A 27052-nucleotide genomic window follows, 5' to 3' on the forward strand; every position below is an offset into this window, starting at 1 on the left:
AAATTGGCGTCTCAGTACAAACAAGTCAGGAAATAGAACGACTCGATATGGTATCGTCTCCAGAAGGCGAAAGCATCTCAAGTCACAAGAGCTCTCGGGGGTCAATCCTTTGATTGAATCCCTGGCCTCGGCATAGCCAATTGTCACCACCCGCTCTTCAGCCGCTACTTTATGTGCAAACTTGTAGCGGGTTCGCATTCCTTCCACCTTGTTCGAAAGGTCTGAGCTGTCCAACCAGGTCGTCTCTGAATCCAACTGGGCCAAAGCTCTAGTTCCGGATCGTCATCGGCAGATACCCAAAGCCTCGAAGCCATTTGTTGAGTAGGTAAAGACGACACTGCACAACTGGAGCAGACACCAGGGACAGTGTCGCTCTGAGCACTGAAACTGTCAAGACTAACGAAATGATGTGTGTGGTTCGCGGACAAGCATCGTTCAACTTGAACTCCGCCATGTCTTTGAGCTTGGACGGCAATCGCCCTGCTGCAATGTACGTGTTGAAAAGCTAGTCGAAGCACATGTTCAGCGTAGAAGCATCAGTGATTCCGAAATAAAACCTCCATTCTGGAGGACAGTCTTTGGAACCGGCATCTTTGAGAAACGGGATTTCCAGCCAGACCAGACCAAAGAATATCAACAGGGGTTGCCAGAAGCATTCAGCCAGGTCCTCGGTAACCCTAGGCTGTTGAACTGGGTCGAGTTCTCCGGCTGCCAGTTGGCGCAGGACTGATGGTTGCCCATGCGCAACATCCCCCGTATATCGAGGAGAGAAATGGGCCAGGCCGGCTAGCGGGACAACCAGAAGGACATTTGTTGTTCGGAATTGGACGACTTTGAGCGAGCAGAGCAGAGCAGAGCCAACGGTTCTGCTCCCCGTCGACTGCTTCAGACTGTTCCCACTACGGTCTTCTCTCAACCATCCATCGGGCTTCCTGGAAACGCCAGAAGGCCAACGGCAGAAGCGAACATGATCAGGAACAGCGTTGCGGGCTATTTGTTAAAGCCGGCCAGATGCATCGGCTCAGTGGTCTGAGAGTGTGAACACCAGATGACCCCTCTCGATAATTGCCTGGGTGTCGGAATTGAAGACCGGGGTTACATTATGCTATGCCGTGTAAGCCTCGACTGGGAGGGGGCGGTGCAAGTGCTATTCGACTTTTGCACTTCGCGCGGTTTGATTTTCCGTAGTACGTGCAAGATGTTCTGGCGATAAAGTCAAAAATTGCTCCACATGGCTGCACCTAGATGAAGAAATACATCGCTAGTAGCAAGATGCATGAACAACCCAGCGGGGGATTTTTGACAAAATAAGTTGGCCGTCCGAACCTTCACAAAAGGCTAAGAAATGTGCCCATGTTTCTCGCATTATGGGCAAGTCAGTGCCGCTCAGTAATACAAGAGACACACGAGTCCGAGCTGGTTTAACCTTCCGCTGCTGTCGTTCTCAATTGTTTCCAAGAACACAGATGCAGAGTTATGGCGTGGGTGTTTTGATGCCGGCTCGGCTTCTCATCGAAGGCTCATACCGGTGGATTCATCTATCCGGCATTGGGGGACCGAAAAGGATGAAATGAAGCTTGACTTAGTAGGTCGCAAAATTGACAAACAATAATAGCAACGTGCAAGACCCACCATCAACGCAGGTGAAGTCATGCCAAGGTCGGCGGGAGCTCAAAATCAGAGGCTCATGCAGAGAGGCTCATATGAAAGAGAGGCTCATCGGACCGGCCCGTCGCTGTGGACGCATCATCGGATGGCGATGTTCACACGAGACCCGACCGCCTCTGCATCGCACACTGGGCAGTGAATCACATCAACCAGAGAGGAGTCTGTCTCACTGCTATGTATTATGCATGTAGCGCGCACTTTACAGGGGTCCATCCAGCATGAACAAGGCCTGCGCCGCTTTGGCCGCGCGGTTCCCCCATAACGCGAGCCAAGACGAGATGTGCCGATACCGCGACTCTGATTGGCCGCGACAGGCGTCAAGTGCAGCGCAAAATTAAATTAAATGAAGAGGGAGAGAAAAAAAATTGTTAATGCGCCTCGCCTCGCCTCACGTTTGTGTGTGTGTTTGTGTGGTGTCAGCATCGGCCAGCCCGAAACCGAACCCGCCAGACGCCGCTATTCGAGGCAGTGAACGAGCGAGTGAGTGGACAGGACGGTTTTCCTTGCCGTCGAAGCCGACATACGTACGTGTACGTCTCTCTCTCTCTCTCTCCGAAGAAGCCTCAAAGTAAGATTGCCCAGCGTCTATCCTCCCCCCCCCCCCCCCCCTTTCCCTCCATCGCCCCTCCACCCTCCCAACTGTTCCTCTCTCCGTCCAACCAAGCAAGTGACGACTTAGATACAGAGAGTATTTCAAAAGTCTTAGCCCTCCCCTCCCTCCACGCCTGAACCCGGGAGGAGCCTGGTGAACGCTCTCCCCCCCTCCCCGCGCCAAACGGGCCGTATCTCGGCGCTCGCTTCGCCGTCACCGCTTCGCGCATATCTTCAGAAACCCCCCCCGCCAATTGAGCCGCCTGACGCCGCTTGACGCGCTGTGGTTGTCGCAATGTCACAGCCGGGATCCGACGAGGAAGCGAAGAGAAAGCGGGACAAAGTGGGAGAGTTCCTGTACGAGCGCCAGTTTTTTTTATCTGTTTCTATATCTCATCTCACGCGTCTTTTGCTTGCACACACACCCCCCTCCCCTCCCTGCCCGCCTTACGTCTACATCTACATCCCCTTGCTCTCACCACCCCTCTCTCCTCATCTCTCACTCTGCCGATGTGACATGAGCAAACTCACTCACTGACTCGGATATCACAGCAAGAAGAACCTTACAAAGGGCGAGCTCGCTGTCAAACACGCTCTCGGCCTCGGCGCCACCCCCAATGTCGTCCCCGTCACCCAGCCCGTCCTTAACGGCCCGCCCCGCGTCGTCGAGGTGGGCTGGCACCCCGTCGGCGGCCTCGCCGGCAAGTGGTTTGCCGAGGAGACCGGCCTGGGCAAGATGATCACCGAGAAGATCAACAAGTATCCCGATCCCACCCAGCACTGGGCCGTGCTCGTCGGCGACTTTGCCCATCAGCTGTGGATGGTCAGTCTCATCTACCCCTCTCCCTCTCTGCCCCCTCCCCCTTGCCCCGCCCCCGCCTCTTTCTTCCTGGTTGCGGCTCTGACTAGATACACCAAACAGGACGAGGACTTTCACGTCATCTACACCAATGAGCGATACAAGCGCGACGAGTGGCGCACCTTCACCGTCGGTGAGACGCGCTTCAACGATGACGCGATCCGACGTGCCGGTGAGTTCTCACCACCCAGCCACCAACCAACCCTTCATTACCCTTGGGCCTCAAAAATCTCAAAACTCATGAGGGTTCCTTGTCCAATTCATGTAAACCGATCACTGACTCGGCACCAGGCGAATACGTGATCCAGAGCATCAGGTCGCGTCAGCCGGTTTACAACCTCATCACCAACAACTGCCAGACTTACGTCCTCGAGCTCCTCGACGCCGTCAAGGTCGACGGACAAAAGGACTTTGGCACCACCCTCGCCGTCTACGAGAGGCTCTTCAGCTCCGGCAAGGTCATCGACCTCTTTTCCGAGGAGCAGAAGCAGGAACAGCAGCAGCAGCAACTCCTGCTGGAAGCCCCCCCGCAGCAGTATCCCCCTCTCCCACCATCGCTCGCCTCGCCGCACACCTACTCACCGCCTCCTCCCGGCCAACACCTCTACCCGCCCCCTTCGTTCGGCCTTCCGCCGCCGCAGAACGCGCCCATGCCGCCGCAGTACCAGTACGGCCTACCTCCCGCGCCCATGCCGCCGCCCCCTCCCCCTCGCCCGGCCGGTCCGCCAGCTGGTCCTCGCCCGGGCACCGTCTCGCACGCGCAGCAGGTCATGAACGACAACACCACCCAGCTCGACACTCAGGAAGAGGCGAGCAAGACGCGCGGGCACAAGAAGGAGCCCAAGCGCGGCTTCTTCTCTCGCTTCTCGCGTAAGTGAGCGGGCCGGCCGGGGGGGTGTTTGTTTTCTTCTTCTTTCTCGTCAATGACGTTGACGTTTGTCGATCGGAAGAGAGCTGCCGCGGCATCCCCCGACGAGCCCTCTTGCGGTTCCTGTCTTTCACATACCCCTTTTACGACCTAATTCACGAAGAGCCCGGGAGTTCCGGGAGAAATGATACACATAGAAGCATTGGAGGGAGGCGTTTAGAGGGGCTGGCATTAGCTAGCCTGGAAAAAAAGGCCGCCATCGTACGTAGTTAGTTCATTTAGTTTATATCAGAGGTTCGCTCGTGTTTGTCCAATGTCTTGATGGTATCTCTGCGCCCGTCCAGTGAAGAGTGTCATGAACTCGTGTACATATTTGCATGGGAGGAGAAGGTGAATGGGTGCAACAATGCCAGTATCAAATGTGGATAACCGCCAGTTCGAAACCGTCCGCCGTCGTGGAGTTTTAGGCCGAACCTTGTGATATTTCAAGGCTTGCTGCACCAATGCCGAGATATCACTCACTGTCAAAAGTGTAAACCGATAGCGAGAAACAACACTTTAACTATCGTGGCGACACTCACAACATCATACTGTTGGACTTGCAGGGCTGCTTAGTCGACACTTGACTGCAGGCGCTAATCTCCGACAATGAAGTGATCTACATGGAATCGACTCGTCAGATCGTAGACACGCCAAGAGAACGTGGCAATGACACTTCCCTCTGGACAGGAACGCCACGAAAACTCGGACTTTAAAACCCCCCATCAGGAACTTACATCGTGAAGGGCATCGCAGCACAGAGTTTCTGGAAGTCCGAAGGTATGAATAAGGTGTGCAAGAACCCAGGGAGAATCGCTGTAGGCGCTCACCGCGGCGGCGGACATTGTGTGCGGGCATGGGTATTTGTGCAATATTCTAGCATGGGGTTGCCTGTGTTGCTTAGTGCCCTCGAGGAAGCTTGAAGAACAAGCGGGAACCGGATACATTGCATTCGCAGTTCAATACACAAGCTTAGTTAGGGTTTGTTGGCCAGTGCTAACTACCTTTACACAACCCCTTACCCAGCTCAGCTGACGACGGCATTCTTTTGCCGTGAAGACGAATCGCTTTGACGGGGCGCGACCATCAAACCGAGGCTGTCTAGCCTCACGGCCCAAGCGCAAGAGAGATGGCTAGCCACATGTTCGACACCAGCTCGACCCCTTAGAGTTTCTGACAAGGTTTCGGGCTGGAAAACAGGCCCTCTTCCAGACTCTCGGGGAGCAATGGCGGGCCGGTCACGAGAAGTCATTGAGGGAAACCTGGGGAGTACAGGCGTAAAGAGAGCCGCCTGGGGTACACAGCTATCAAAGCAAACACGCCCTCGGCATCCGATTAAGCCCCGAATGCGAGAAGTAAAATACCATGAACAAAGACGACAATATCAAACAGCTAAAAAGACCTCCAATTTCAACGGAAAAACGATGAAATGCAATCTAAAGAGAAGAAAGATATAGTAGCCTAGTAGTCTATTCTGTTCGTGGTAAATAATCCTAATCGTATTATCCTCGCTATTTTACGTACATCGCATCTGTGGTCCTCTCCCAAACAGACCTTAAGGCGACCTCGGAGCTGAACAACATGGTATTTGTGATGCCGTTGCTTGTTACATGGATACCACAGCTTCTCATCGAGTTAAAGCGGCTTACTTTAACCAACTTAAGAACTACTTTGCGATCGAGGCAGGATACCCATGAAACCATGAAACCCAACGCCAGGGTAGCTTGCGCGGGGAGGCTTCCTAGATTTCGAAATCTGGTGACTGCTTAGAGTTGTCCAATCGACGTCCGCTAGCTTCGATTCGATCCATATTGAGATAAATAGGAGGCGGGAGAGACGGTTTGTCAAGTTCGAGTCCTCCCTCAGCATCCTCCCAAGAGTCCAAGAAGCATCGCTTGTTGCCCAGCCAGTCATTATACCTTACCAATTTACCTCCCGGGCTATCACTACCATAGTCATAATGGGTTTTATGAATCTCATCCTCAGCGTTCTGGCAGTCTATGCCGTCGCAGGTGCAGCCGCCCCTGTGGACGGCGCCTCTGGTTCCGTCTTGGCTGCCCGGGCTGAGACCTCTATCGACATGTGTGACAACAGTCGCTTCAACGGAGACTGCAAGAAGCTAACCGTTACGACTGGGTCTTGCTGTACGCTTTTCCTTCTAGCCACGATCACAGATCACGGCTCCTCGCGGAGGGAGGACTTTATCCTTAACATGTGCCCTTACAGACAACGTTCCCGACTCAATGGCCGGCCGCATCAGCGCGATTCGCAACAACAACAAAGACAAAACAAGTTGCACCTGGTACCGGTGAGCCTTGTCACCTTTTTAATCATTCTCAGCAGTTACCGAATCTATGCTGACAAGTAACGCGGGCAGCGCTTCCAACTGCCGTGGAGAAACCTACACGAACCAGGACGACGGTAACCTCGGAGACGGTAACGGCCACTTCAACGATTCCATTCGCAGCCTCGAGTGCAAGAGAAAGTAACTACCCAATAAGTCGTAAGGGTTTCCTCTCCCCATCTGCTGAAGCGGTTTGCGCCGCTCACTGGATGAGAGTGGAAATGACGGCGATGAGCAGCTTTCCGACGTCCTTGTCGAATCAAGCGAATATTCATAATTGACAAGCACATGTGGGAAATAATGGCACTTGCGGGAAAGAGAAGGAGATAAATAGGTTGTTTTCCCGCACAACTGACGCTGTTTCCGGGTCCCTGTTCATTAGGCTTTCAACAAGCCACATACTGTAAGCACTATGATCCAGCACTTAGTCTTGCTTTGTAGGTATACGAGTTAAATATTACAAGTAAATATGAGTGTAGGTGTGGAGGCAGTGAATTTACTATTATTGCAGAACACGATGTAGTCCTCTCTGAACAAGCCAAGTGACGAGGTATACAGCTCTTATGAACCCACGCGAGATACCAGCCAAAGTGGTACTTCAACGAAATCTGCATGGCATCAAGCCTACCCCTCTTGTCTAAATATCACCTTCAGCCACCCTTGATACGCGGATCTCAGATATTTAGCCAGTGGTGCAGCCACCAAGACGGACGCTCTCGGCGTACATCTCGTACGTGTCCGCGTTGGCGGCAGCCTTGGTCGCCGACAGCGCCTTGGCGGCCGTCGGGCCGTAGGCCCAGTCGGTCGTGCCGTACAGGTGCGTCATCTCGTGCAGCATGCTGCCGGCCCTGTCGTAGTCGTCGCCGGAGCACTGCGGCGCGAGCTCGGGGAAGTCCCAGAAGCCGTTGTTGGGGCACGGCACGATGACGTTGGCCGAGGGGACGGTGTACAGCAGGGCGGAGCCGTCGGTGCAGTCGCTGTAGGTGTCGGTGCACGAGATCTTGGGCGAGGTGGTCTGCACGTTGGCCACGCTGTTGTAGATGGTCCGCACCTTGGCCTCGTTGGAGGTCGAGATGAACCTGGACAGGGCCGTCAACGTCAGTAAAGAGAACAAACACCCTTCCAGGGTTGTTAGGGGAACGAACCAAGTGGTGAAGTAGTAGGCGGCGGTGTTGGCGGCGGTGTAAGCGGCCTTGGCCATGGAGATGGCGTCGGTGACGCTGGTCTTCAGAGCAGTGGTCTGCGAGGTGGAGCACGACGAGTACGTGATGGCGCGCTTCTGGATGCGAGACGAGACGGGCACATCGCGCTTGTACGAAATGTGCTGCCTAAGCACCTTGATATTAGCCCCATTACCGAATTTTGCGTAAGTCAGACTACCCACTTTTCGGCACCCCCCCCATTTCGGCACCCCAAAAATGAAGCTATTCCCATCATACTCGTCGACTTCAATTAATCATTGACTTCTTCTAGATGCAACAACAATACAGCTTTCAGCTTCACTAGGGTATTCAGAGTCGCTGGATTCGGCTGCATCATCCTCTTTTTCCCCAGCCTTAAGTTGCGCCTGCTGGATGTCTTTGATGTTGGCGAACTTAGTGTTAGGATCCAGCTGGACTGCCCTTCTTTTCCTTACTGCAGTATTGGTGACTTGGGCCTGCAGAAGCTCCAGTTTCTGCTGGGTATTTGCCAGCTCATATGCCTGCTCGCTGAAGCCTTTTTTTACCTTCCTGAATAGAAGGCGTTGAGTAAAGGCATCATTCTCCAGCTCTGTGAATAGCTTCAACTGCCCAGCTAGATCCTTCATCTTCCTTGGCGTCGACCATGCCACTGCAGATGACGCAGATACCCATCCTTCAGCTTCCTTGCCTCCAGACTGCCCTTTGCTGACCTGATCAGATGATCCTGATGCTGCTGGTGTTGATGGGAGCAGTAGGGAGCTCATCAGAGGCTTCGCCATAGAGACAGGCCATAACCCTGTCCATTTCCAACCACTTCTAATGTTCTGCATCGTCATACCTGCAGTACGAGCCTTCTGATAACAGCCTATAAAGTTCCTCTTGCCTACAACAGTTGAATCATTCCACTGACCAAGGTATCCAAGCTCCTTCCTATAGGCTGCCTTGACAGGGCTGAAGACTGACTGATCAAGTGGCTGGAGGACATGGGAGGTATGTGGCGGTAAGAACAATAGATGGATGTTGTTTATATAGCATAACCACATAAAGTCAGTCGTTGTATGACTCCCATGTCCATCCATGATCAGCAGCCTGACCTCCTTGCCCTGAGGAAGAGTCTGAGGGATGAAGACCTTCTGCAGCCATTCAACTGCAGTGGCATCTGAAGTCCATCCATTCTCCGTTGCAGTGAATTGCCATCCTTCATAAGGGCCAAGGTCTAGAGGAAACCACTGCTGCTGGACTGCCTTGCCCTTATAGATAACGAGGGGATTCAGAACATGGCCCAGGGCAGAGATGCATTCGATGATGGATACCCATGCCCTTGATCCAGGCTGTTTCTTACGTACAGACTTCGTCTCAGACATGCCCAGCACCAGCCCATTAGATCCCTGGCCCTCAAGGATACCAGTCTCATCCATGTTGTATCTATTAGCTGGTTTGATGCTGGTGATCTCTGGTATGGCGAGTAGTTTGAACCAGTCCCTGATGACCTCAGTAGATGCCCCATTAACACGCCTAGAATCGATAGGGCGACTTCTCTGGACCTTGACTGATGGATTCCTCTTCAAGAAGGCTTGGATCCAGCCTTTTCCTATAGGCTCTGTATCCCCCATGGCATGGAGGATCCTTTCTGCGAATAGCCTCACTTGCAGATGGGTTGGGGCAACACCAAGGGCATGCTGAATGCGAACCCATTCAGCCAGTTTAGCCTCCTGACTAACAGAAAGTCTCTGCAGGTCAGAAAAGGCAATTGACCTTGGTTGAGTGCCCTTAATCCGATACTGAAGTGTTGATCTTGGGATGCCATACACCTGACCAGCCCTCTTAATGGGCATGCCGTTGGTTATTGCGTCAAGGGCCTGATTGACTTCATCTTCGGTATACTGGCCCATAAGGTCGAAAAGAAGCTCTGAGGAAAAAATGAGGTTATTCGCATAAGTATAGAAAATGTTGTTGATGTTGAAAGTTGAGGGGTATGTTCTGGTGATGAGGCATTTGAGGCATTTTTGGGGTGCCGAAATGGGGGGGGTGCCGAAAAGTGGGTAGTCTGACTTACTTGTTGTTGTAAAGAACATACTTGGCAACAGCGGATTGATCAGGGGTGACGTCCACCTCGCCCGACAGGACATCCGCGCACAGAGACAACTCCTTGATGGAAGAAGGTGTGGTGGCCCCCGTTGCGTAGCGGAAGCCCTGGATCGCAGTGACCTTGGCCTGCGAGACGCCATGAAGCTTGTAGCTCCTGGCCGGGTTGACGGAAACCGTGATCGTTTGGCCGGCCTCGATCTTCTGGAACGAGCTGGCGGCAAGGCCTGTACGCTTGTAGTTGACGTAGATGCCCTCGAACGGAAGTGCGTTGCCCTCTGGATCTGTTGTTAGCTAAACTGTCTGAATGCCCGTACTCTCGCTTTTCTCAAGCAACTACTCTACATACCGGCGTCAGTCACCAAAAGATCTTTGGTGGCGTGCTCACTGAACACCGTGTTGCCTCTGAAGACCGAGACAGTCTCGTTGCCCGTGTTTGTCACCGCGACGTTGACGACATGGTTGTCTGAGTCAGTAATCTGGACCGAGAGAGGGCAAGCGGCCGAGGCTGCGCCGGCAAGGAGGGCGAGAGGAAGGGCTTTGGCAATCATTTTGGATCGGTGGACTTGATCGGTGAGCACTGACTGGAGAGTCCTTCTTGTCTAGATGATCGGGGACATTCTGGGCATTTTAATACTCGGTCCTGTTCATACTCCACGCTCCTGACCTTTCTTCGATGGCAAGGGCCGAGATAAGCCACGCCGGAGGAATTCCCATGACGAGAAGGTGGATTCCCAAGAGCGATTATCACACCTGACTTTCCCACGCCTTGAAAGACGTTGAACTGATACTTTCTAGCCTTCATTGAGAAGGAGGGAAACCGGGAGTTACCAAGACTCCTAGAGGTCCTGTCGAATTCTGACTCCATGGAGGAAAAGCCTCGGGAAGCCAAGCCATGTCGAGGAGGTGCTGCAGCAAGGTGGGTGGCATGCATGCTGCAGACCGTGGGTCAGATCATCAAGCAAAGAGCAGTGGCATAGCAATGGCATTGCGATCTCGGCTTGTGGGCGGGGAGGAGTGGATACTTGGGCGGGAAATCCGGCATTTGAGCCCATGTGTTGTCGTCCAGCTCTTCCCGCTAAGCTATATAGGAAGGCTGTTTGGAAATGTGTCACGAAAGAGGTAGGTGACATGTGGAACAATCAGGGGTCGGGGCTCCATCCCCAGTAGCCAGGGTCACTTAAGAATATCAAGCAATGTGCTGTCGTATTGGAGTTCGGCAGCCATGTCTGTTATCGGCGGTCTCAAATCGAACGCAACCTCCCCTGTCCCATTTGCGGATACTCCCAAGTGTGCAATCGAGAATGGTGACACCCACGATGGTAGTGAGCATGAGATGGACGGAAATATCGTCTACTTTGATAGGAGCGTCATGGAACCCAAGAGCTACAGAGCGTCCGCATGCTTTTCTTGACGAGCATGCCCATGTGGGTGGAGAGAGACTGTACATCTCTTTGGGCGCAACGCAACGCTTTGCCGGCCGAGGCCGGAGCCGGCCGCGTCTAGATTTACAGGGTGCACAACAACGGGCGAGAGGGAAGGGGCAGATTCACTCAGTGCGATAGATCCTACAACCTGATACTCTTCCCAGCTATGTTCTTTACTCGGCATAGTCTGTCCTACGTTTGCGTCTCCCAAGAAGGTCTCCTTGTCGAGAGGTCATTCGTGAGGATCCTGTCATCTCAGACCGCTAGACCCATTGCAGGTGTTGTTTTCTCAGGCGTTCTCATGTTCATTCTTGGATAGCTGCCGTCGAAGAGAATTCAACTTGTCAAAAACAAGAAAGATGTATCATCCAGGACCAATCTGACAAGACATTTGAGTGATGTTCAATCTAGGTTCGGCTCTCGCAAAGTGGATCGACGGTTGTCAACATCGCCAAGAGACGCCAAGAGAAGCCGAGAGTCTTGGCTGGCGGCAGCCGCATGAACCCCTAGTTATCCTGGCCATGCGTTGGTTGGAACGTCCGAGGCCGTCAATCTTGGACGATAATAAATCAGCTGTGAGTTTAATCTTCTGCTCTCATCAAAGCCCGTTGGCTTTGAAGAAACATGGGGGTGCCAGGAATATCCCGAATCCAAACACAAAGCCAACAATGCTGATGCCGCGCTCTCAGCAGCCAATCACCGTCATGAACATCCGCTGAAACGACTCGGGATATGCCGCGTAAGCAACGCATATTTCTTCCGTCCTTTGTCTTTCTGCTCATCACTAAAAATGCATGCCCTGCCGTCACCTCTCAGCACCTCAGGCCTTAGTAGTTCTTGTGAGAGACAATTTTTAATGTCATGAAACAAAATCTAAGAGTTCATTGTGATGGAGGACAACCGTCACCAGGAGATGTTTCAGATCGCGCGAGAACAGAAGGCAGAGCATACAATCAAGCCCCGATATTCAAGAAAAAGTAACTGGATTAGAGGAAAGGTTCGCAAAGTCGGAATGAGTCTGAGAAGCCTACGGACGGACAGAAGAAATTCTAACAGCAGATTGAATGAAAGGAGCCCTCGTAGGTATTGCATACCTCCAGGCTGTGTGTGGCTGCAAACTTTCTTCTTCCTACTACGGAATTTCACCTATTTGTTGAGCTTCTTGCTGAGTTTATGAAGTTGTTAGCAGCTTGCTCTACTCACTGTGTGCCAGCTCCTTGGCTGCTGGGTCGGGCGCCACATCACTGGAATGAACCCACTCCAGGCACCCTGACACATGCTGGGACGTTGACTAAACTAACATCAGCTCGCAAGAGGCTAAGTTGACTGAATGGATGCGAACCCAGTATGCCTTTGGCTTTGCTCTTACCTATCAGCAAGTGAGGATATTTGCAGAGGGGATCCACTATGCCATGGGGATATAACCCTATAGAAAACGATCCAAGGTCATAGTAATTCCTCCAGGACCAGTCAGTCGACAACCTCGACTAAGATCGCATCCTTTGAGTTTCGCGCTGGATCATTGTTCCTCAGGAAACCACACTGTTGACCCATCTTCTCGATATATTTTGGATATGGGACGGCACCCTATCCCACCTCGTCGACCGAGAGCTAAATATCACCGATCTAAGCTCCACCGTACCGGACCTTCCAACAGCACAACCCAGAAGCTTCTGCTCGCTTTTTTGCCAACGCAATTCTTGCCGTGGCTTCCGTTCGTGGCCAAATATCCAACCCGCTCGTTGGTATGCACTCTCTTGTTGTCTTAAAACTATACAGCCGAGTCTAAAGCAAAAAACGCGTAGTTCTGGGCGTTTTTAACCTTTTCACTATCGCTCAGCCCTTTGCACCTAAGAATGGCCTGCAATTAGTATCTTGGGGTGTTTGTTACTTTAGCTGAGTTTACTTACTCTGAGACTGAATAGGCTAGATCACCAGAGTACTCGGTTGGGGTCACAATGGCATTAGCATGCTGCATCTCATGCAACAGCACTAGCCCCTTCGATGGCGAGTATTTGCCTCTTCGCCAGTCTGACAGCATTTTGGAGGGGGTAGCCAGCGAGAAGAATGAAGGGCAGATATAGAGAACATTGACCCCAGCGTCTATGTTTTCGGCATTGACAAAACCTGCTGGCTCGCCACTACTACATGGGCTCAGCTGATCGCTTGACGAGGCGCAAGCAAACACAAGCGCCTCAGGGTCTGGTCCTACATCCTCAAAATATCTTATTGCCCGATCCCTGGGTTCTCGAAGCTCTGAAATAACGGATCGATAATGGTGGTCCCTGATCGTCTGGCGCTTTACCTCATAAGCATTTCCGTCTACGCCGTAGTTAGCTCAAGACCCGGGAGTCTGACATACTGCGAGGACATCATTAAAATTAACTCACGCCCAAACCACTGCAAATATGACGAAGATTCTACTCCGGTGTCGTCCAAGGCGGCGATGGCTGCGGATGCCAAAGATTTGGCACGTTGCATCGCACCATTGATTGTTTTAACCTGCGAAGAGGAGCATGGCCAAAAGCTTCCCGAGCCTAGTCGATAAGAACGTGATAGGTCTCGGGATACCAGTGGCTCCGAATAGCTGGGAGCGGCGATTGCGAGCCAAATGCTTGAAATGAGAAGACCGACCACAATTTTCATACCCACTAATGAAAAAAAGACACACTAATGCGTCTTTAGGACTTGAAATCTTGTTGAACTCGTTTCTCATAGACAAACAGTCAGGTTTACAATTAGGAAGGGAAACAGTAGGGAGCTCTCTTCTTGATTAAATAGGTAAACACGCTATTCTATTGTCAGCCTGTTTAAGCCATCTCTTTTCAGACAAGGGGAGGAGTGTAACCATTAGCATGAGTTTGTTAACCACGAGGATATTCCCTGTCTTTGGAATGGTTAGACTGATAATGCTCCTCCTTCTACGATGTAGTAGCCGGATCACTAATCTGAATAGTAATCACACCCAGAACGCCGCCTAACCCCTTCAGATACAGCTTGACAACAGACCTACTCTTTTCAACGCCCTGCTTTGTAGAGTAGAAGAACACAATGTAACTGCAACTCTCTCTCCTTTCATATGTAGATAAACACTATAGAAACCTTCAGCGCAGGCAAGTTTGCTAGAGGCCAAAGTACTCTACAGAATCAGTTCTGTGTTAGTCTCTGTCTGGCTGCTACCCTGCACGTGTTGTCGAGCTGCGTTTGAGGGAATATGTAAGCCTGATAGTTCCGTAGTCTCTCGGACATGCCGTACCACTGACTTGTACCAAGCGGCCTAAAATGACAGCGCATAATCCGAGCAACTCGGATGTTACGTACATTTCGACCCGTCACCCCATTTCAAGGTCGCAGGGACAAGGAAAAATGTCACAGGGCAAGATAAAGTCTAAAGGCTGCAATCACGAGCAAAGAGATGGAATGAATCCTCCTATTCTCGAGATGACCACCGGTAATGGAAAACCTTGCTTCCTAGGTGAGTTTTTATGTAGAGGAGAGTACCAACGAACAGAGCGATCTCTTTGGGAGGGGGTTGGTACCCAAGCGTGAGCTCGAACGCGCTGCAGGGGCGGACCCTCACGGTGCTTTGCCCTGTTACTTCGGTCTGCCCAGCACCTAGCCATGTCATAAGAAAGATATCGTTGAAATAGATATAATGGAGTTTCAGGAAGATCTCTGACTTCTGGCTCGCGACGAGGCACCTCGAAGGGCTGTAATTTACTGGGCAAGCCTCAGGTAATCAGTGGCAACTCATGTGGACGTACTGTGGGATTGTCACCTCCTCCGGCGGTTTGTCAGGACTCACTAGTACAGGCTTCACTAAGATCTTCAGGAAGCACTTCAACGTCTATACAAGAGTGCACACGTTAAGTCAACATACCTACATCTGGCCCCCCCCTACATCTAGCCCCCCCAAAAATGCCTCATTTGTTGGAAGGCTGTATATAAAGACTTATACGTACGTACGTGTATTGTAAAAGGCTCAATTTATCTAAGTCTAGGTAGCTAGAATGCATACCTTAAATAGGCTTTCTAGCTGCTAACTTATGCGTACGAATAGAGTGCAGAATAATATTTAGACACTTACACTTTTTACTTTATTATACGTATAAGTCAGTAGGAGCTAATTACACTTTTCTTCCCTTATTTTATTCTTCCTACTATATATCCCCCTTTTATAAGACTAGTAAAGAGAGTAACTATTAGTATATAGTTCTTTTGTATAATACCTTTATTATAGAGGAATTATTAAATTTATTAAATTATTTTTAAATTAATTTATATAAAGTATTCTATTAACTAGCCTATAAAATCTAATAATTAGTCTTAATATATATTTCTAAAAGGCTTAAAGTCTAATTAGAGTACATTTTCTAAGTATTTAGTTACTTAGAGAGTCTTATATATAAGTAAATATAGTATTTAGAATTAAAAATTAAAGAATTAGTAATTTATATTATCTTATATAGGAGGCAGCTAATAATAATATTATAAGCTAATTTAAAATTTTATATATGTTAGTATAATGTATATTTAAAAAATAATAATTAAATAATAATATTATAAATATATATAGGTCCCTTAAGTAAGTGCATAATTAATACTTAGAAAATAGGAAATAAATCTAAGTCTAATAATATTATAAGGATAAAAGATCTCTTTCTAGAAACTATTAGAAGACGCTTATTAATAGTAATACTATAGCTGCAGAGTCTCTATTCAGCTTATTCTTAGTACATTCGTACGAGCTAGACTTATATGAATACTTCTTCTTCCTTATCTATATATGCCCTCTAGCATTTATAAATATTAGAAGGCTATATATATAGACTTATATGTACGTATGTGTATTATAAAAGGCTCAATTTATCTAAGTCTAAGTAGCTAGAATGCATGCCTTAAATAGGCTTTCTAGCTGCTAACTTATGCGTACAAATAGAGTGCAGAATGACATTTAGACATTATTACTATTACTAGCCTCCTATTTTCACTAACTTTACTATATTACAATATTTATAGTTTTTAACTAAATGACTTTATTTTTTCTACATACCCTTTTATAGTCCTTATAGGCTAATACACTGAGTATAAGGTTAAATAGGCCTTAGATACTATTGCTAATAGCTAGTCTATTTATAAGGTATTATCTGAATAGGGGATCCTAAGGTTAATACTTCATTATTGACTCTAAAGTGTCTAAGTAAGGACAGCTGCCTTCTGTAACCTCTAGAGGTTATCCTTAAATTAGGAGGCTAAGCTAGCTAAATAAGTACAAATCTAGTATGCCCTTAGCCTTACCCTAATTTATTAATAAGTAAGAATATTTGCAGGAAGGATCCTTTATACTATAGGGGATATAGAGCCTATAGGAAAGGAATAAATCTAAGCCTTCCTAAAGAGAAATCCATTAGTTAAAGTGCAGAGAAGTCGCCCTATAGATTTAAGATGTATTAATAGGGTATCTACTGAAGTTATTAGGGACTAATTTAAGTATTTTGCTATACTAGAGATTAAGAGTATTAAACTAGCTAATAAATACAATATAAATAAGACTAGTATTCTTAAGAGTTAGGGATTTAATAGGCTAGTACTAAGTATATTTAAGATGAAGTCTATTTGCAAGAAATAGCTTAAATTAAGGGTATAAGTATCTATTATTGAATGTATCTCTACTCTAGGCTATACTCTTAATCCCCTTATTATATATAAGAGTAAGATAATTTAGTAGTAGTAGTTCCCTCTAGACTTTAGCCCTTATAAAGAATAGTAGTTTACTGCAATAGAGAATAAATAGACTACAGATAATACTGCAGTTGAATAGCTGCAGAAGGTCTTTATCCCTCAGACTATCCCTTAGACTATCTCCTAGAGTAAGGAGGGTAAGGAGGAAGCTAGACTACTAGTTGTTAATAGCTATAGGAGTTACATAATAATAGAATTTATATAGCTCTACTATATTAATAATATCTATATTAGAAGACTATATATAAAGACTTATACATATGTATGTATATTGTAAAAGGCTTAATTTATCTAAGTCTAGGTAGCTAGAATGCATACTTTAAATAGGCTTTCTAGCTGCTAACTTATACATACAAATAGAGTATAGAATAATATTTAGATATTTATACTTTTTACTTTATTGTACGTATAAGTTAGTAGGAGCTAATTACACTTTTCTTCCCTTATTTTATCCTTCCTACTATATATCCCCCTTTTGCAAGACTAGTAAAGAGAGTAACTATTAGTATATAGTCCTTTTATATAATACTTTTATTATAGAGGAATTATTAAATTTATTAAATTATTTTTAAATTAATTTATATAAAGTATTCTATTAACTAGCTTACAAAATCTAATAATTAGTCTTAGTATACATTTCTAAAAGGCTTAAAGTCTAATTAGAGTACATTTTCTAAGTATCTAGTTGCTTAAAGAGTCTTATACATAAGTAAATATAGTATTTAGAATTAAAAGTTAAAGAATTAGTAATTTATATTATCTTATATAGGAGGCAGCTAATAATAATATTATAAGTTAATTTAAGATTTTGTATATATTAGTATAATGTATATTTAAAGAATAATAATTAAATAATAATATTATAAATATATATAAGTCCCTCAAATAAGTGCATAATTAATACTTAGAAAATAGAAAATAAATTTAAGTCTAATAATATTATAAGAATAAAAGATCTCTTTCTAGAAGCTATTAGAAGATACTTATTAATAGTAATACTGTAGCTGCAGAGTCTCTATTTAGCTTATTCTTAGTACATTTATATAAATTGGACTTATACGAATACTTCTTCTTCCTTATCTATATATACTCTCTAGTATTTATAAATATTAGAAGGCTATATATAAAGACTTATACATATGTATATATATTGTAAAAGGCTTAATTTATCTAAGTCTAAGTAGCTAGAATGCATGCCTTAAATAGGCTTTCTAGCTGCTAACTCATGCGTACGAATAGAGTACAGAATAATATTCGGACAATCTACCTATTATTCTTACTACTACATACCTCCTATATTCTCTAGCTACTTAACTAGTTAGTCTTTAGCCCTATAAAAGCAGCCTATAGGAAGGAGCTTAAATACCTTAGTTAGTAGAATAACTCTACTATTATAGGTAAAAGGAACTTTATAGGCTATTATTAGAAGGCTCGTCTAGTAGGCCTAATAATGTAGAATATTAAGAGTAGATAGAAATAGACTAGACTATAGCCTATCTCTATAGTGAAGCCTCTTATAAACTTATTACTGCTCCTATTAACACTAGGGCTATTAGATTAGGCCTACAAAGGGTAGTCTAGAGGCAAGGAAGCTAAGGAATAAGTATCTACATTATCTGCAGTAGTATAGTTAATACTAAGGAAGATAAAGAATCTAGCTAGCTAACTAAAGCTATTTATAGAGCTAAATAATAATACTAGTACTTAATGCCTCCTTTTTATAAAAGTAAAAAAAGGCTTTAGTAAAAAAGTATATAAGCTAGCAACTGCCTAGTACAAGCTGGAGCTTCTGTAGGCCTAAGTAGCTAATACTACAGCAAGGAAAAAGAAAGCAGTCTAGCTGGATTCTAATACTAAGTTTACTACTATCTCAGACGTACAGAAGGTTGTTACGACCCGTCAAACATAACAGGACCAGGGGACGCCCCCACAGGGCGCCTGGCGGTTACGGACAAGTTATAAGCAAGCAGACACGGGAAACAAAGGTGACTCCTCCGGCGCGGAAGAACTATGGTGCAAGGTCACGTGGAGATAAGGGAGTGAGCAACTGATTATGCGTGAGCACGATTGATCACGACGTGAGCGTCAACCTTTCGCGAACTTTCTCTTCACAAAGTATCCACTGTTAGTAGCTGTTAAGATCATAGAGGGCTCCGGCCCACCGCACTATCATTTCTCATCATCAGCCCACGTGAGCTGAATTTCACCATCATGGCCGTCTCTCTAGACGCAGGGCCATCGATCACGGTTCACGGGGACGCCAGTACATCTCGACGGTCTGGACGTGTCCGGAAACCGACCGCAAAGGTCAGAGTGGTTGAGCAAGTCAGCTACCAAGACAATGCGGAGCTTAAAGACGAGATCAACAAGCTCTCAAACCTCGTCCAGGATCTCCTACGACGGGACGCCGAAAGGGAACAGTTCCTGAAAGACTGTTTGATGAAGATCGAATCCTTGGAGAAAGAGCTTCAGGAAGAGAAGCAGCGTTCAGACCGGCACCAACGTGGTCTAGCAAGGTCCATGCATGCTGTTAGCACAGGACCCAGCGAGTCTGCCCAGAGTCTCCAAGGGCATCCCTTACACACAGCCCAGAACCAGCCGCCCCAAGTTCGGTCCTACGCGATGGTGGCAAGCCAGCCACTTACCAGACAACTGCATGAAACAACTCCAGCAAAACAAGCCGCAAACCGGGCGGCTTCAAAAGACCTTCGCATCTTCGCACGTCTGCCACCTGAAAGCCCGCTCCGCAACGAGAGAGCCTACGACATCTACGCGTTCGTTCGTGAAAAGCTAAGTCCCCAAGCTCGAGAAGCCCTCAAGGGGATCGACCATGTCAAGACAGGATTAGCACTCCTACCATCGTCAGCAGATGGGGCAAAAGTCCTGCTAGAGAACAGAGAACAGATTGCTGCCCTTCTCCAGGCACAGGCGGTCGAGCAGCGCGACACCTGGATCCGGGCCTATATCGCAAACGTCCCTTACACCAGACACTGCCTGCTCACCAACACTGAGCTGGAAATCACGACCGAGGAGCTCCTTGAAGAGATCCAGGCCACGACGAAACTCAAGCCCGAAAAAGCATACTTTTCCAGAAAAGACGAAGCCGAAAGGCTAGGCACGGTGACAGCCTGGTTCAAGGCGGAAGCCGTAAGGCAACTACCAAGGCGCCTCCGTTTGATGGGGGCCAGCGTTTTCGTCAACCTGCAGTTTCCGAAGGAGAAGAGGTCTCCCCAATGCCACCGCTGCGGCGGCTTTCACAACGAACGAACGTGTACCAGAAGGAAGAGATGCCTCAAGTGCAGCTCTCCTTCCCACACGACCGAACAACACCGGGCACCTTGCGGCGGCACTGAGGGTCACGATGGCTGTGACTGCCCCTTTAAGTGTCCGTCGTGTAACGGGCCCCATGCCGCCTTTGACGTGACTTGCCCTATCAGACCAAAAGTGGTGAGGGGCGTAGTCCAGAGGAGGAACAAGGCACAGCTACGGGCCATCCGAGCCGAGGGAGAGAGATCGTGGAGGCTTGCGACCCAGCAGTCGCATCAACAATCCCGAGAAAGAGGAGAAGAGATGGACTGCAACCAAGCTAATGAGGGACATCAGGAGAATGCGGCCCTCTAGAGTCCTGCAGATCATGCAGGCGAACGTGGCCAGACGACCGCTCGCACACGAAACGGCACTGAATCTAGCCTACGCGGCCCATGTCGACATACTGCTACTTCAAGAGCCCGCTATCCGCTCGGAAGAGAGAAGGCTCACAAGATGCCACCCGGGCTTCGAGATCTTCACCCCAGTAGACAACTGGATTGAAGACAGACCAAGGGTGCTCACCTACCTCCGCAGAGGAACGGGACTACGGGGCGTACAAACACGCCCGCTGCCCAGCCCATCCACAGACCTGCTCTTCCTACAACTCCTGGCGGGAAAGCGGAAAGTTCTCACAGTCATCAACGTGTACAACGCCCCTTGTGGCTCGCTGCGACCAGGCCAAGCGATTAGGGATATCATAACAGCCTGGCAACCCGGACACCAGGAACGTGTGTTGGTCGCGGGGGATTTCAACCTCCGTCATTGGACCTGGCAACCCGAGGCGACCAGCTCCTCGGACGCTGATGACCTGGTGGAATGGACAGAAACCGTTGGCCTTGTCCTCCTGTCGCCGATAGGTGAAGCCACACATAAGGACGGCAACACGTTAGACCTATGCTGGGCGTCCGGCAGCCTCCACGGGGCATCCACCAGCATAGAAACGTCCCTACACACAACGTCAGACCACGAAAGCCTGCTGACCCGGGTCCCCTTGGCCCTAACCGATCCGGTCGACCCAACCCCGGGGAGGTTCCGGCTTGACACAATGGACGAGAAGCTCTTCCTCGACATCCTTCAGCGAAGTATACATCCCGTGCGCCATACTGCAAGCAACGCAAGAGACCCACAGGCTCTGGACATGCTAGCACAGCAACTCACAGATTGCCTTGTAGAAGCGCTTACGGCTTCTACAAGGCGTGCGCTTGGCAGAGGACCTGGGAGACCATACTGGGACGAGAACTGCAGGCGGAAACACCGAGCCTACACGACCAAGAGAGCAACTGTGGCAAGACTCTGCGCCTTGGGAATAGATTGTCAATGGGAGCGAAACGAGGAGGACGCTCTGAAACAGGACTTTCTCCATCAGCTGCGGCGCTCTAAGGACACGTACTGGAGAGGAAAGATCGCCGCAGCCTCCACTGGCAAAGATGTGTTTGAAATGGTCGGGTGGCAGAAGGCCAAGGGATCCTTCCAGACCCCTCCACTCCGGGATGGGAGCAATCCAACCGCGCTCATCTCACAACCGAAGGAGAAGCGGGATCTGTTCGCCCGCGTCCTCCTCAGAAATGCTGCCATCTCCACGGACATACCAGCAGAGAGCCCAGGACCTCGCCTGGAGGCCAATCTTCCTTTCCCGCGTGTTACAAAAGACGAGGTACAAACGTCAATCTTCTCTGCGAGAAGCACCACCCCCGGGTCCGACGGAATCACAACGGCCGTCCTCAAGACAGCGTGGCCCGTTATCGAGGACATCGTCTTCCGGCTCTACAGCGGATGCGTATGCGAGGGCTGGCATCCCACCTGTTTCAAAGAAGCTATCCTAGTCATCCTGCCTAAGCCGGGCAAGAGAGACAGGGCGCTCCCGCGCTCGTATAGGCCAATCGCGCTGTTGTCTGTGCTTGGAAAAGGCTTGGAGAGACTTGTCGCAAGAAGGCTTGCCTGGATCACAGTCAAGTTCCAGGTACTGCACGACCAACAGTTTGGGGCCCTCCCCCTCCGCTCGTGTAGCGACCTCATCGCTGCTGCCATCCACGATATCGAGTGTGCCTGGCAAAGAGGTCGTGTCACCTCTATGCTTACGCTCGACATCAAAGGGGCCTTCGACGCTGTGCTGCCAGGGAGGCTGATCCGACGCCTCCGATGCCAAGGATGGCCGGAGAACCTCGTGCGGTGGGTCTCGAGTTTCGTCCTCGGGAGAAGAGCAAGAATAAGGCTAGACGGAGAGATGGGGGACGTCTTCGACCTTGAGTGTGGGCTACCGCAGGGCTCGCCCGTGTCTCCCATCCTCTTCATGCTTCACATCGAACCCTTATTCAAGCTGGGCACTGTTCATCCAGGCAGGAAGCGATCTCGATTTGGCTACGCCGACGACATTGCCATCATGGCAAGCTCAACCTCACTAGAGGACAATTGTGCCCTGCTAGCGAAAGAATGGGAAGAAGCCCAAGAATGGGGGGCGTTAGAGGGAATCACTTTCGACACCGATAAATCCGAGCTCATCCACTTCACCAAGAGACCAAAAGATAGAAACCCGCCAATCACCGTCAGACTGCTGGACGGGAGACAGCACACAGTTCAGGCTGTCAATCAAGGGGCCTCCCTACGGTGGCTTGGGGTCCACTTCGACCGGAGACTCACTTTCAAGAACCATGTGAAAGGCCACTGCGCCAAAGCATGCCAAGTGGTCAACGGACTACGGGGACTAGGGAACACCGCCTGGGGCGCGCCGACACACCTGCTGCGCCGTGCTATTACCTCCTGCGTATTGCCCATTCAGTACTATGCGTCAGAGGCATGGTGGCCGGGCAGGAATCGGATCAAGAACGGACACATCGCCTCGAACGGGGTCAACGGTCTACTCAACCAACTCGACATTACGCAAGCCAAGGCTATTCGAGCCGCACTTCCTGTGTATAGAACGACGCCTGTATCGATCCTACAGCGTGAAGCTGCCCTGCCCCCAGCAGAGGTGATGCTAGATGCGAAGCTCCATAAAGCCTCCGTAAGGATCCATCGCCTTGACGATCGACACCCCCTCCGAACGAGGCTCGGAGAGAGGCCCGGACCGGACTCAAGACTACGGCGAATGGCAAGCCTTATCGAGAGACATGCCGAATACATCGACCCGCTAGAGCTACCGCCTTGGGAGCGCTCAGCCGACTGGCACACAGCCCTGAGCATGGTCGGCTATGAACCAAGGAAGACCAAGGATGAACTGGCCACCGCCTTTACAGACAGATTGGGAGCACTCTCAAAGCGGGACATTGTTGTCTATACTGACGGTTCCCAAATGGTGGACGGTAGCAGAACAGCCGCTGGAGCAGGCTGGGTCGGGTACCAGGCCACACGGCAGATCTTCCGAGGATCAGAGCCGCTCGGCCACCAGACGGAGGTCTTTGACGCAGAAGCGCAAGCCGCTTTTCGGGGCCTACTGGAAGCCATGAGGTCCCCCACGGCGCGGATGGCAGACAATGTTCACATCTGCCTCGACAACCTCGCAGTCACAGCCAGACTCGTCACCCGGAGCCCAGGAAGCAGCCAGGCTAGGTTTAGGGCCTTTAGTGAGCTCTCCGTCTCTTGGGCACAGAGAGGACGGACGAGCTGGACGAGGCCTGGCAGGGTATACATTTGGTGGTGCCCTGGACACACGGGAATAGCAGGAAACGAGGAAGCAGACGCTCTTGCCAAGGAGGCCTGCAGACAAATCCCAGAATCACAGCCACAGCCTACATTGGCGCACTTGAAGCGGGAGTCCAGAGCAGCCGATCTCCAGGCTTTCGCCAGGAGATGGCCGTCAATCTGCCCTCGGCAGTATGCCGACCTTGGGATAAGTCCTCATCCCAAGCCCCCCGAACTTCGCCTTCCTCGGCATTTGCTAGGAAGGCTATATGCGGCAAGGTCGCATCATGGAGACTTCGCAGCGTACCACGAGAGATTCGCCCACCAAGACGCACTGCTTCACTGCAGTTGCGGAAGACGCAAAACCCCAGTACGCTTCTACTTCTGCAAGCGTGGCCGTAAGGCCACCCCGCGGCATCTCCGCCGACGTATGGCGAAGGCAAGCATAGATTTTCTGCTAGGTACTACGCAGGGAGCTTCTCTTCTGTGCGAATGGATGGAGGCGACCAATTTCTTTTCCGAAATCTGCCCAAGTCACTGAACAGGAACGTTAGGTGAAGACGGCAGCCTGTAAAATAGTTTAGATTAGGATAGACCATGTCGGCATCGCCCGGCACGTCCCTTTTTTACTCTGGACGTTAAATACATCATCATCATCATCATCACGACGTGAGCGCTCACGCGCCCCACTTCAAGTGATCACTCCATACAACACCTGGATTACTGGTAATCAGGTGTAAGCCAAACCTCAGCAACAGACATACGGGACTTGTATATAGGATGGACTTGGACGGACTCAAGGACAGACTTCCATAGCTCTTCAGCAATCAACTTTGTGATTATCCCCTCGGATACTCTCGGCACCCTTCACTAGTGACCAACGTTACAAGCCCCTTGTTGAGTATACGACTGATCACCGTATCCTCTGAAGACCTGATCCTATCAGCACGACTTATATCACTGTTCCCCAGCTTCGTTGCCTCAGCTTCTGCTAATAGACACTACCACGGAAAGCCGACCGTAACAAAGGTGCAGGTTGAAGCTAGTGAAAAAGAGGATATAACAGCTGAATCTAGTAACTCTAAATACCCTAGTAAAGCTAAAAGCTGTATTATTATTGCATCTAAATAGGGCCAATAAATAATTACAGTTAATAGGTATACTAGGAATAACCTCATTTTTGGGGGGGCCAGATGTAGGGGGGGGCCAGATGTGGGTATGTTGACTTAGTCAGAGTCGCTTAAGGCCATCACAAAACCAGTAATGATTCAACATCTCGTAGAATTGTAATCATGGGGGGGGCAAGGGAGGGAAAAAGGAAAGGGCGGAGTGAAGTATTGACGATGTACTTGATTATGGGTACTTATGGAAGTTTATGTACTCTTCCACTCGCACTCGACGGGATAGTCATATCGCAAAGTATCCAATTGTGCCGGTTGTGTCGTAGCCAGAGGTTATAGAAGATAAGGTGCCATTTTGCCTCTCTGTCCCCTGGAACCCTTCCTGTGGTCCTGTTCAGCCGTGACATGGCAGCTCACAGAGATTCATATAGTTGGACAGAAACCCTGTGTTTGCTTCAAGGACTTAATGAGAACCTACGAAGATAAGAAACGGGCCGTCGGATTCTGTTCCCCTTCGTTCCACCATCTTTGTTACGTGGTGATGCTGCTGGTAGGCTTGGCTCCAGCTCAATATGACGTTGCTTCACTAGGTGATCGACCAACCTGCCCGTCGATGGACGTTGTGGTGTGCCGTCCACGCCCTGCCTAGAAATCCCATCAATTGGGGGGGGGGCGGACCCCACTATCTGATCTCTGTCTTCCTAAGGGCGTGGCTCCATTGTTTTACGATGACAATCTTGGCGTCCTGGTCTAAGCTACGAGACTACCACCATTTTAAAGGGACCGGGCTTTCCTTGCTTCGGCTAGGATCGGTGATGGGGTACATTCAGGCTCGGAGCCAAGGCCTACGGGAAACCAAAACTCCCATCGGCCCTCCCCCTCGAAACTGTGACGCCCGCAGGCTACAAAGGTGGTGTCTCAAGTGTCCCCTTCATGATCTGCCTCGCTGTACCCCCCAGGAAAATCTCCTTGATTGATCTCTCCCCCTTCTCGCTGACAGAGACCTTAACAGTGACGTAGATGTCACTCTGCCGTCCCATCTCGACACCTTGCGTCAGTTCGTACTTCAACTCCAGCTCTTCAAACTTGTGAAGAGCAAGGTAGCTCGTCAGCGCGCAGGCTGCGGCGCCTGTGGCAGGATCTTCGACTAGAAATAAGGACATGCCACCATCAGCAGTTTTTCTTTCAAGAGAAGGAAGCTTGTTTTGAGTGAAAGCCGACTTTGCAAGTGGGAGATACGTACAACCGGAAGCGATCATGCGCGTGCGAATCTTGACATTCCTGACGGAGCCCGAGGTAGTCGAGTCGGTTATAACATAGTACGACCTCGCCATGAATGACTTGCTCCAGGTGGGGCCGAGGAGCTCCAGGGCGTTGAACTCGAAGGGCCCAACGAAGACACGGGACAGCTGTTCCAGCGAAGGCAAGCTGACAAGGGCGAAGGCGATGCCGTGCACGGGGCTGAAGATGGGCGCGCCGAGCTCCGCTTCCCTGATCTCAGGTGAGGGGTGAAGCCCCACGCGAGACTCGGTGTTGAGGCTTGCGATAGTTTTGGCGTGAAGGTACGTATTGTGCGGGACCAAAGCGCTCACAAAGTGGTCCTGTCCGGCGGTGATGGGAACAGGACCGGCTTTCGTGACGATCTTCGTGATGCCCTTGGACCGGAGGTAAGAGGCTGCGCCGAGGGTGGGGTGACCGCCAAAAGGGATCTCTACCGAGGTCATGAATATGTCAATGCGGCGGGCGTGTCTGGGGCTCCGGGTCGTCTTTGGGGTCTACATCGTGGACGAAGACGGTTTCCGAGAGGTTGAACTCCTGGGCGATGGCCTGTTTCTGCTCCTGGGTGAGAGCGGGGGATGTTGCCGTGGGAGGAGGGAGATGCACAATGGCCAGTGGGTTGCCCTTATAGGGAGTCTTGGTGAAGACGTCAAGGGTGACAAAGTCGAGTTGAGTGATCGTCATGGCGGATGCGATATCGTGGTCTGGAAACAGAGCAAAGATCAGACGTGGACGTGAATATGACCTGTCTCGCCAGAATCAAAGGAGGGAGGAGTCCTTGATATTAAGTATCAGCAACAACGGTGTTACTCAACATGTCGCCATGCAGTGCTAGTGGGAGCCAACGCAGCCCGCCGGGATAATTCATGAACAAGAAACCCCGATGATGACATATATCAACTGAAGAACGGAAGAACATCGA

At 49.7% G+C, this 27052-nt stretch overlaps 8 protein-coding genes across 8 annotated transcripts; 3 read left to right on the forward strand and 5 right to left on the reverse strand.

The window, feature by feature from the left end:
• Window positions 1-452: 452 nt before the first annotated feature.
• CH63R_12475 (uncharacterized protein) lies at window positions 453-730 on the forward strand (the record flags this gene model as incomplete). Its single annotated transcript, XM_018307449.1, has 2 exons — window positions 453-490; window positions 571-730. The coding sequence occupies 2 exons, from the start codon at window positions 453-455 to the stop codon at window positions 728-730; spliced, it is 198 nt and encodes a 65-aa protein (XP_018151866.1).
• Window positions 731-2554: 1824 nt separating this feature from the next.
• On the forward strand, window positions 2555-3996 carry CH63R_12476 (uncharacterized protein; the record flags this gene model as incomplete). The annotated part of the gene is made up of 3 exons (XM_018307450.1): window positions 2555-2616; window positions 2812-3290; window positions 3410-3996. 3 exons carry the CDS (start codon window positions 2555-2557, stop codon window positions 3994-3996), a joined length of 1128 nt encoding a protein of 375 aa, XP_018151867.1.
• Window positions 3997-4500: 504 nt separating this feature from the next.
• CH63R_12477 (uncharacterized protein) lies at window positions 4501-4870 on the reverse strand (the record flags this gene model as incomplete). Its single annotated transcript, XM_018307451.1, has 3 exons — window positions 4501-4507; window positions 4568-4644; window positions 4763-4870. The coding sequence occupies 3 exons, from the start codon at window positions 4868-4870 to the stop codon at window positions 4501-4503; spliced, it is 192 nt and encodes a 63-aa protein (XP_018151868.1).
• A 1115-nt stretch (window positions 4871-5985) lies between these two features.
• CH63R_12478 (uncharacterized protein) lies at window positions 5986-6514 on the forward strand (the record flags this gene model as incomplete). The annotated part of the gene is made up of 3 exons (XM_018307452.1): window positions 5986-6169; window positions 6252-6333; window positions 6403-6514. The coding sequence occupies 3 exons, from the start codon at window positions 5986-5988 to the stop codon at window positions 6512-6514; spliced, it is 378 nt and encodes a 125-aa protein (XP_018151869.1).
• Window positions 6515-7051: 537 nt separating this feature from the next.
• Window positions 7052-7570, reverse strand: CH63R_12479 (Neutral protease 2; the record flags this gene model as incomplete). Its single annotated transcript, XM_018307453.1, has 1 exon — window positions 7052-7570. One exon carries the CDS (start codon window positions 7568-7570, stop codon window positions 7052-7054), a length of 519 nt encoding a protein of 172 aa, XP_018151870.1.
• A 2032-nt stretch (window positions 7571-9602) lies between these two features.
• Window positions 9603-10186, reverse strand: CH63R_12480 (Neutral protease 2; the record flags this gene model as incomplete). Its single annotated transcript, XM_018307454.1, has 2 exons — window positions 9603-9913; window positions 9985-10186. 2 exons carry the CDS (start codon window positions 10184-10186, stop codon window positions 9603-9605), a joined length of 513 nt encoding a protein of 170 aa, XP_018151871.1.
• A 15568-nt stretch (window positions 10187-25754) lies between these two features.
• Window positions 25755-26576, reverse strand: CH63R_12481 (Phenazine biosynthesis PhzC/PhzF protein; the record flags this gene model as incomplete). Its single annotated transcript, XM_018307455.1, has 1 exon — window positions 25755-26576. One exon carries the CDS (start codon window positions 26574-26576, stop codon window positions 25755-25757), a length of 822 nt encoding a protein of 273 aa, XP_018151872.1.
• Window positions 26577-26583: 7 nt separating this feature from the next.
• CH63R_12482 (Phenazine biosynthesis PhzC/PhzF protein) lies at window positions 26584-26814 on the reverse strand (the record flags this gene model as incomplete). Its single annotated transcript, XM_018307456.1, has 1 exon — window positions 26584-26814. The coding sequence occupies one exon, from the start codon at window positions 26812-26814 to the stop codon at window positions 26584-26586; it is 231 nt and encodes a 76-aa protein (XP_018151873.1).
• Window positions 26815-27052: the final 238 nt, after the last annotated feature.

This window comes from Colletotrichum higginsianum, chromosome 9 (genome assembly GCF_001672515.1).
Source record: "Colletotrichum higginsianum IMI 349063 chromosome 9, whole genome shotgun sequence".
Lineage (NCBI taxonomy): Eukaryota > Fungi > Ascomycota > Sordariomycetes > Glomerellales > Glomerellaceae > Colletotrichum > Colletotrichum higginsianum.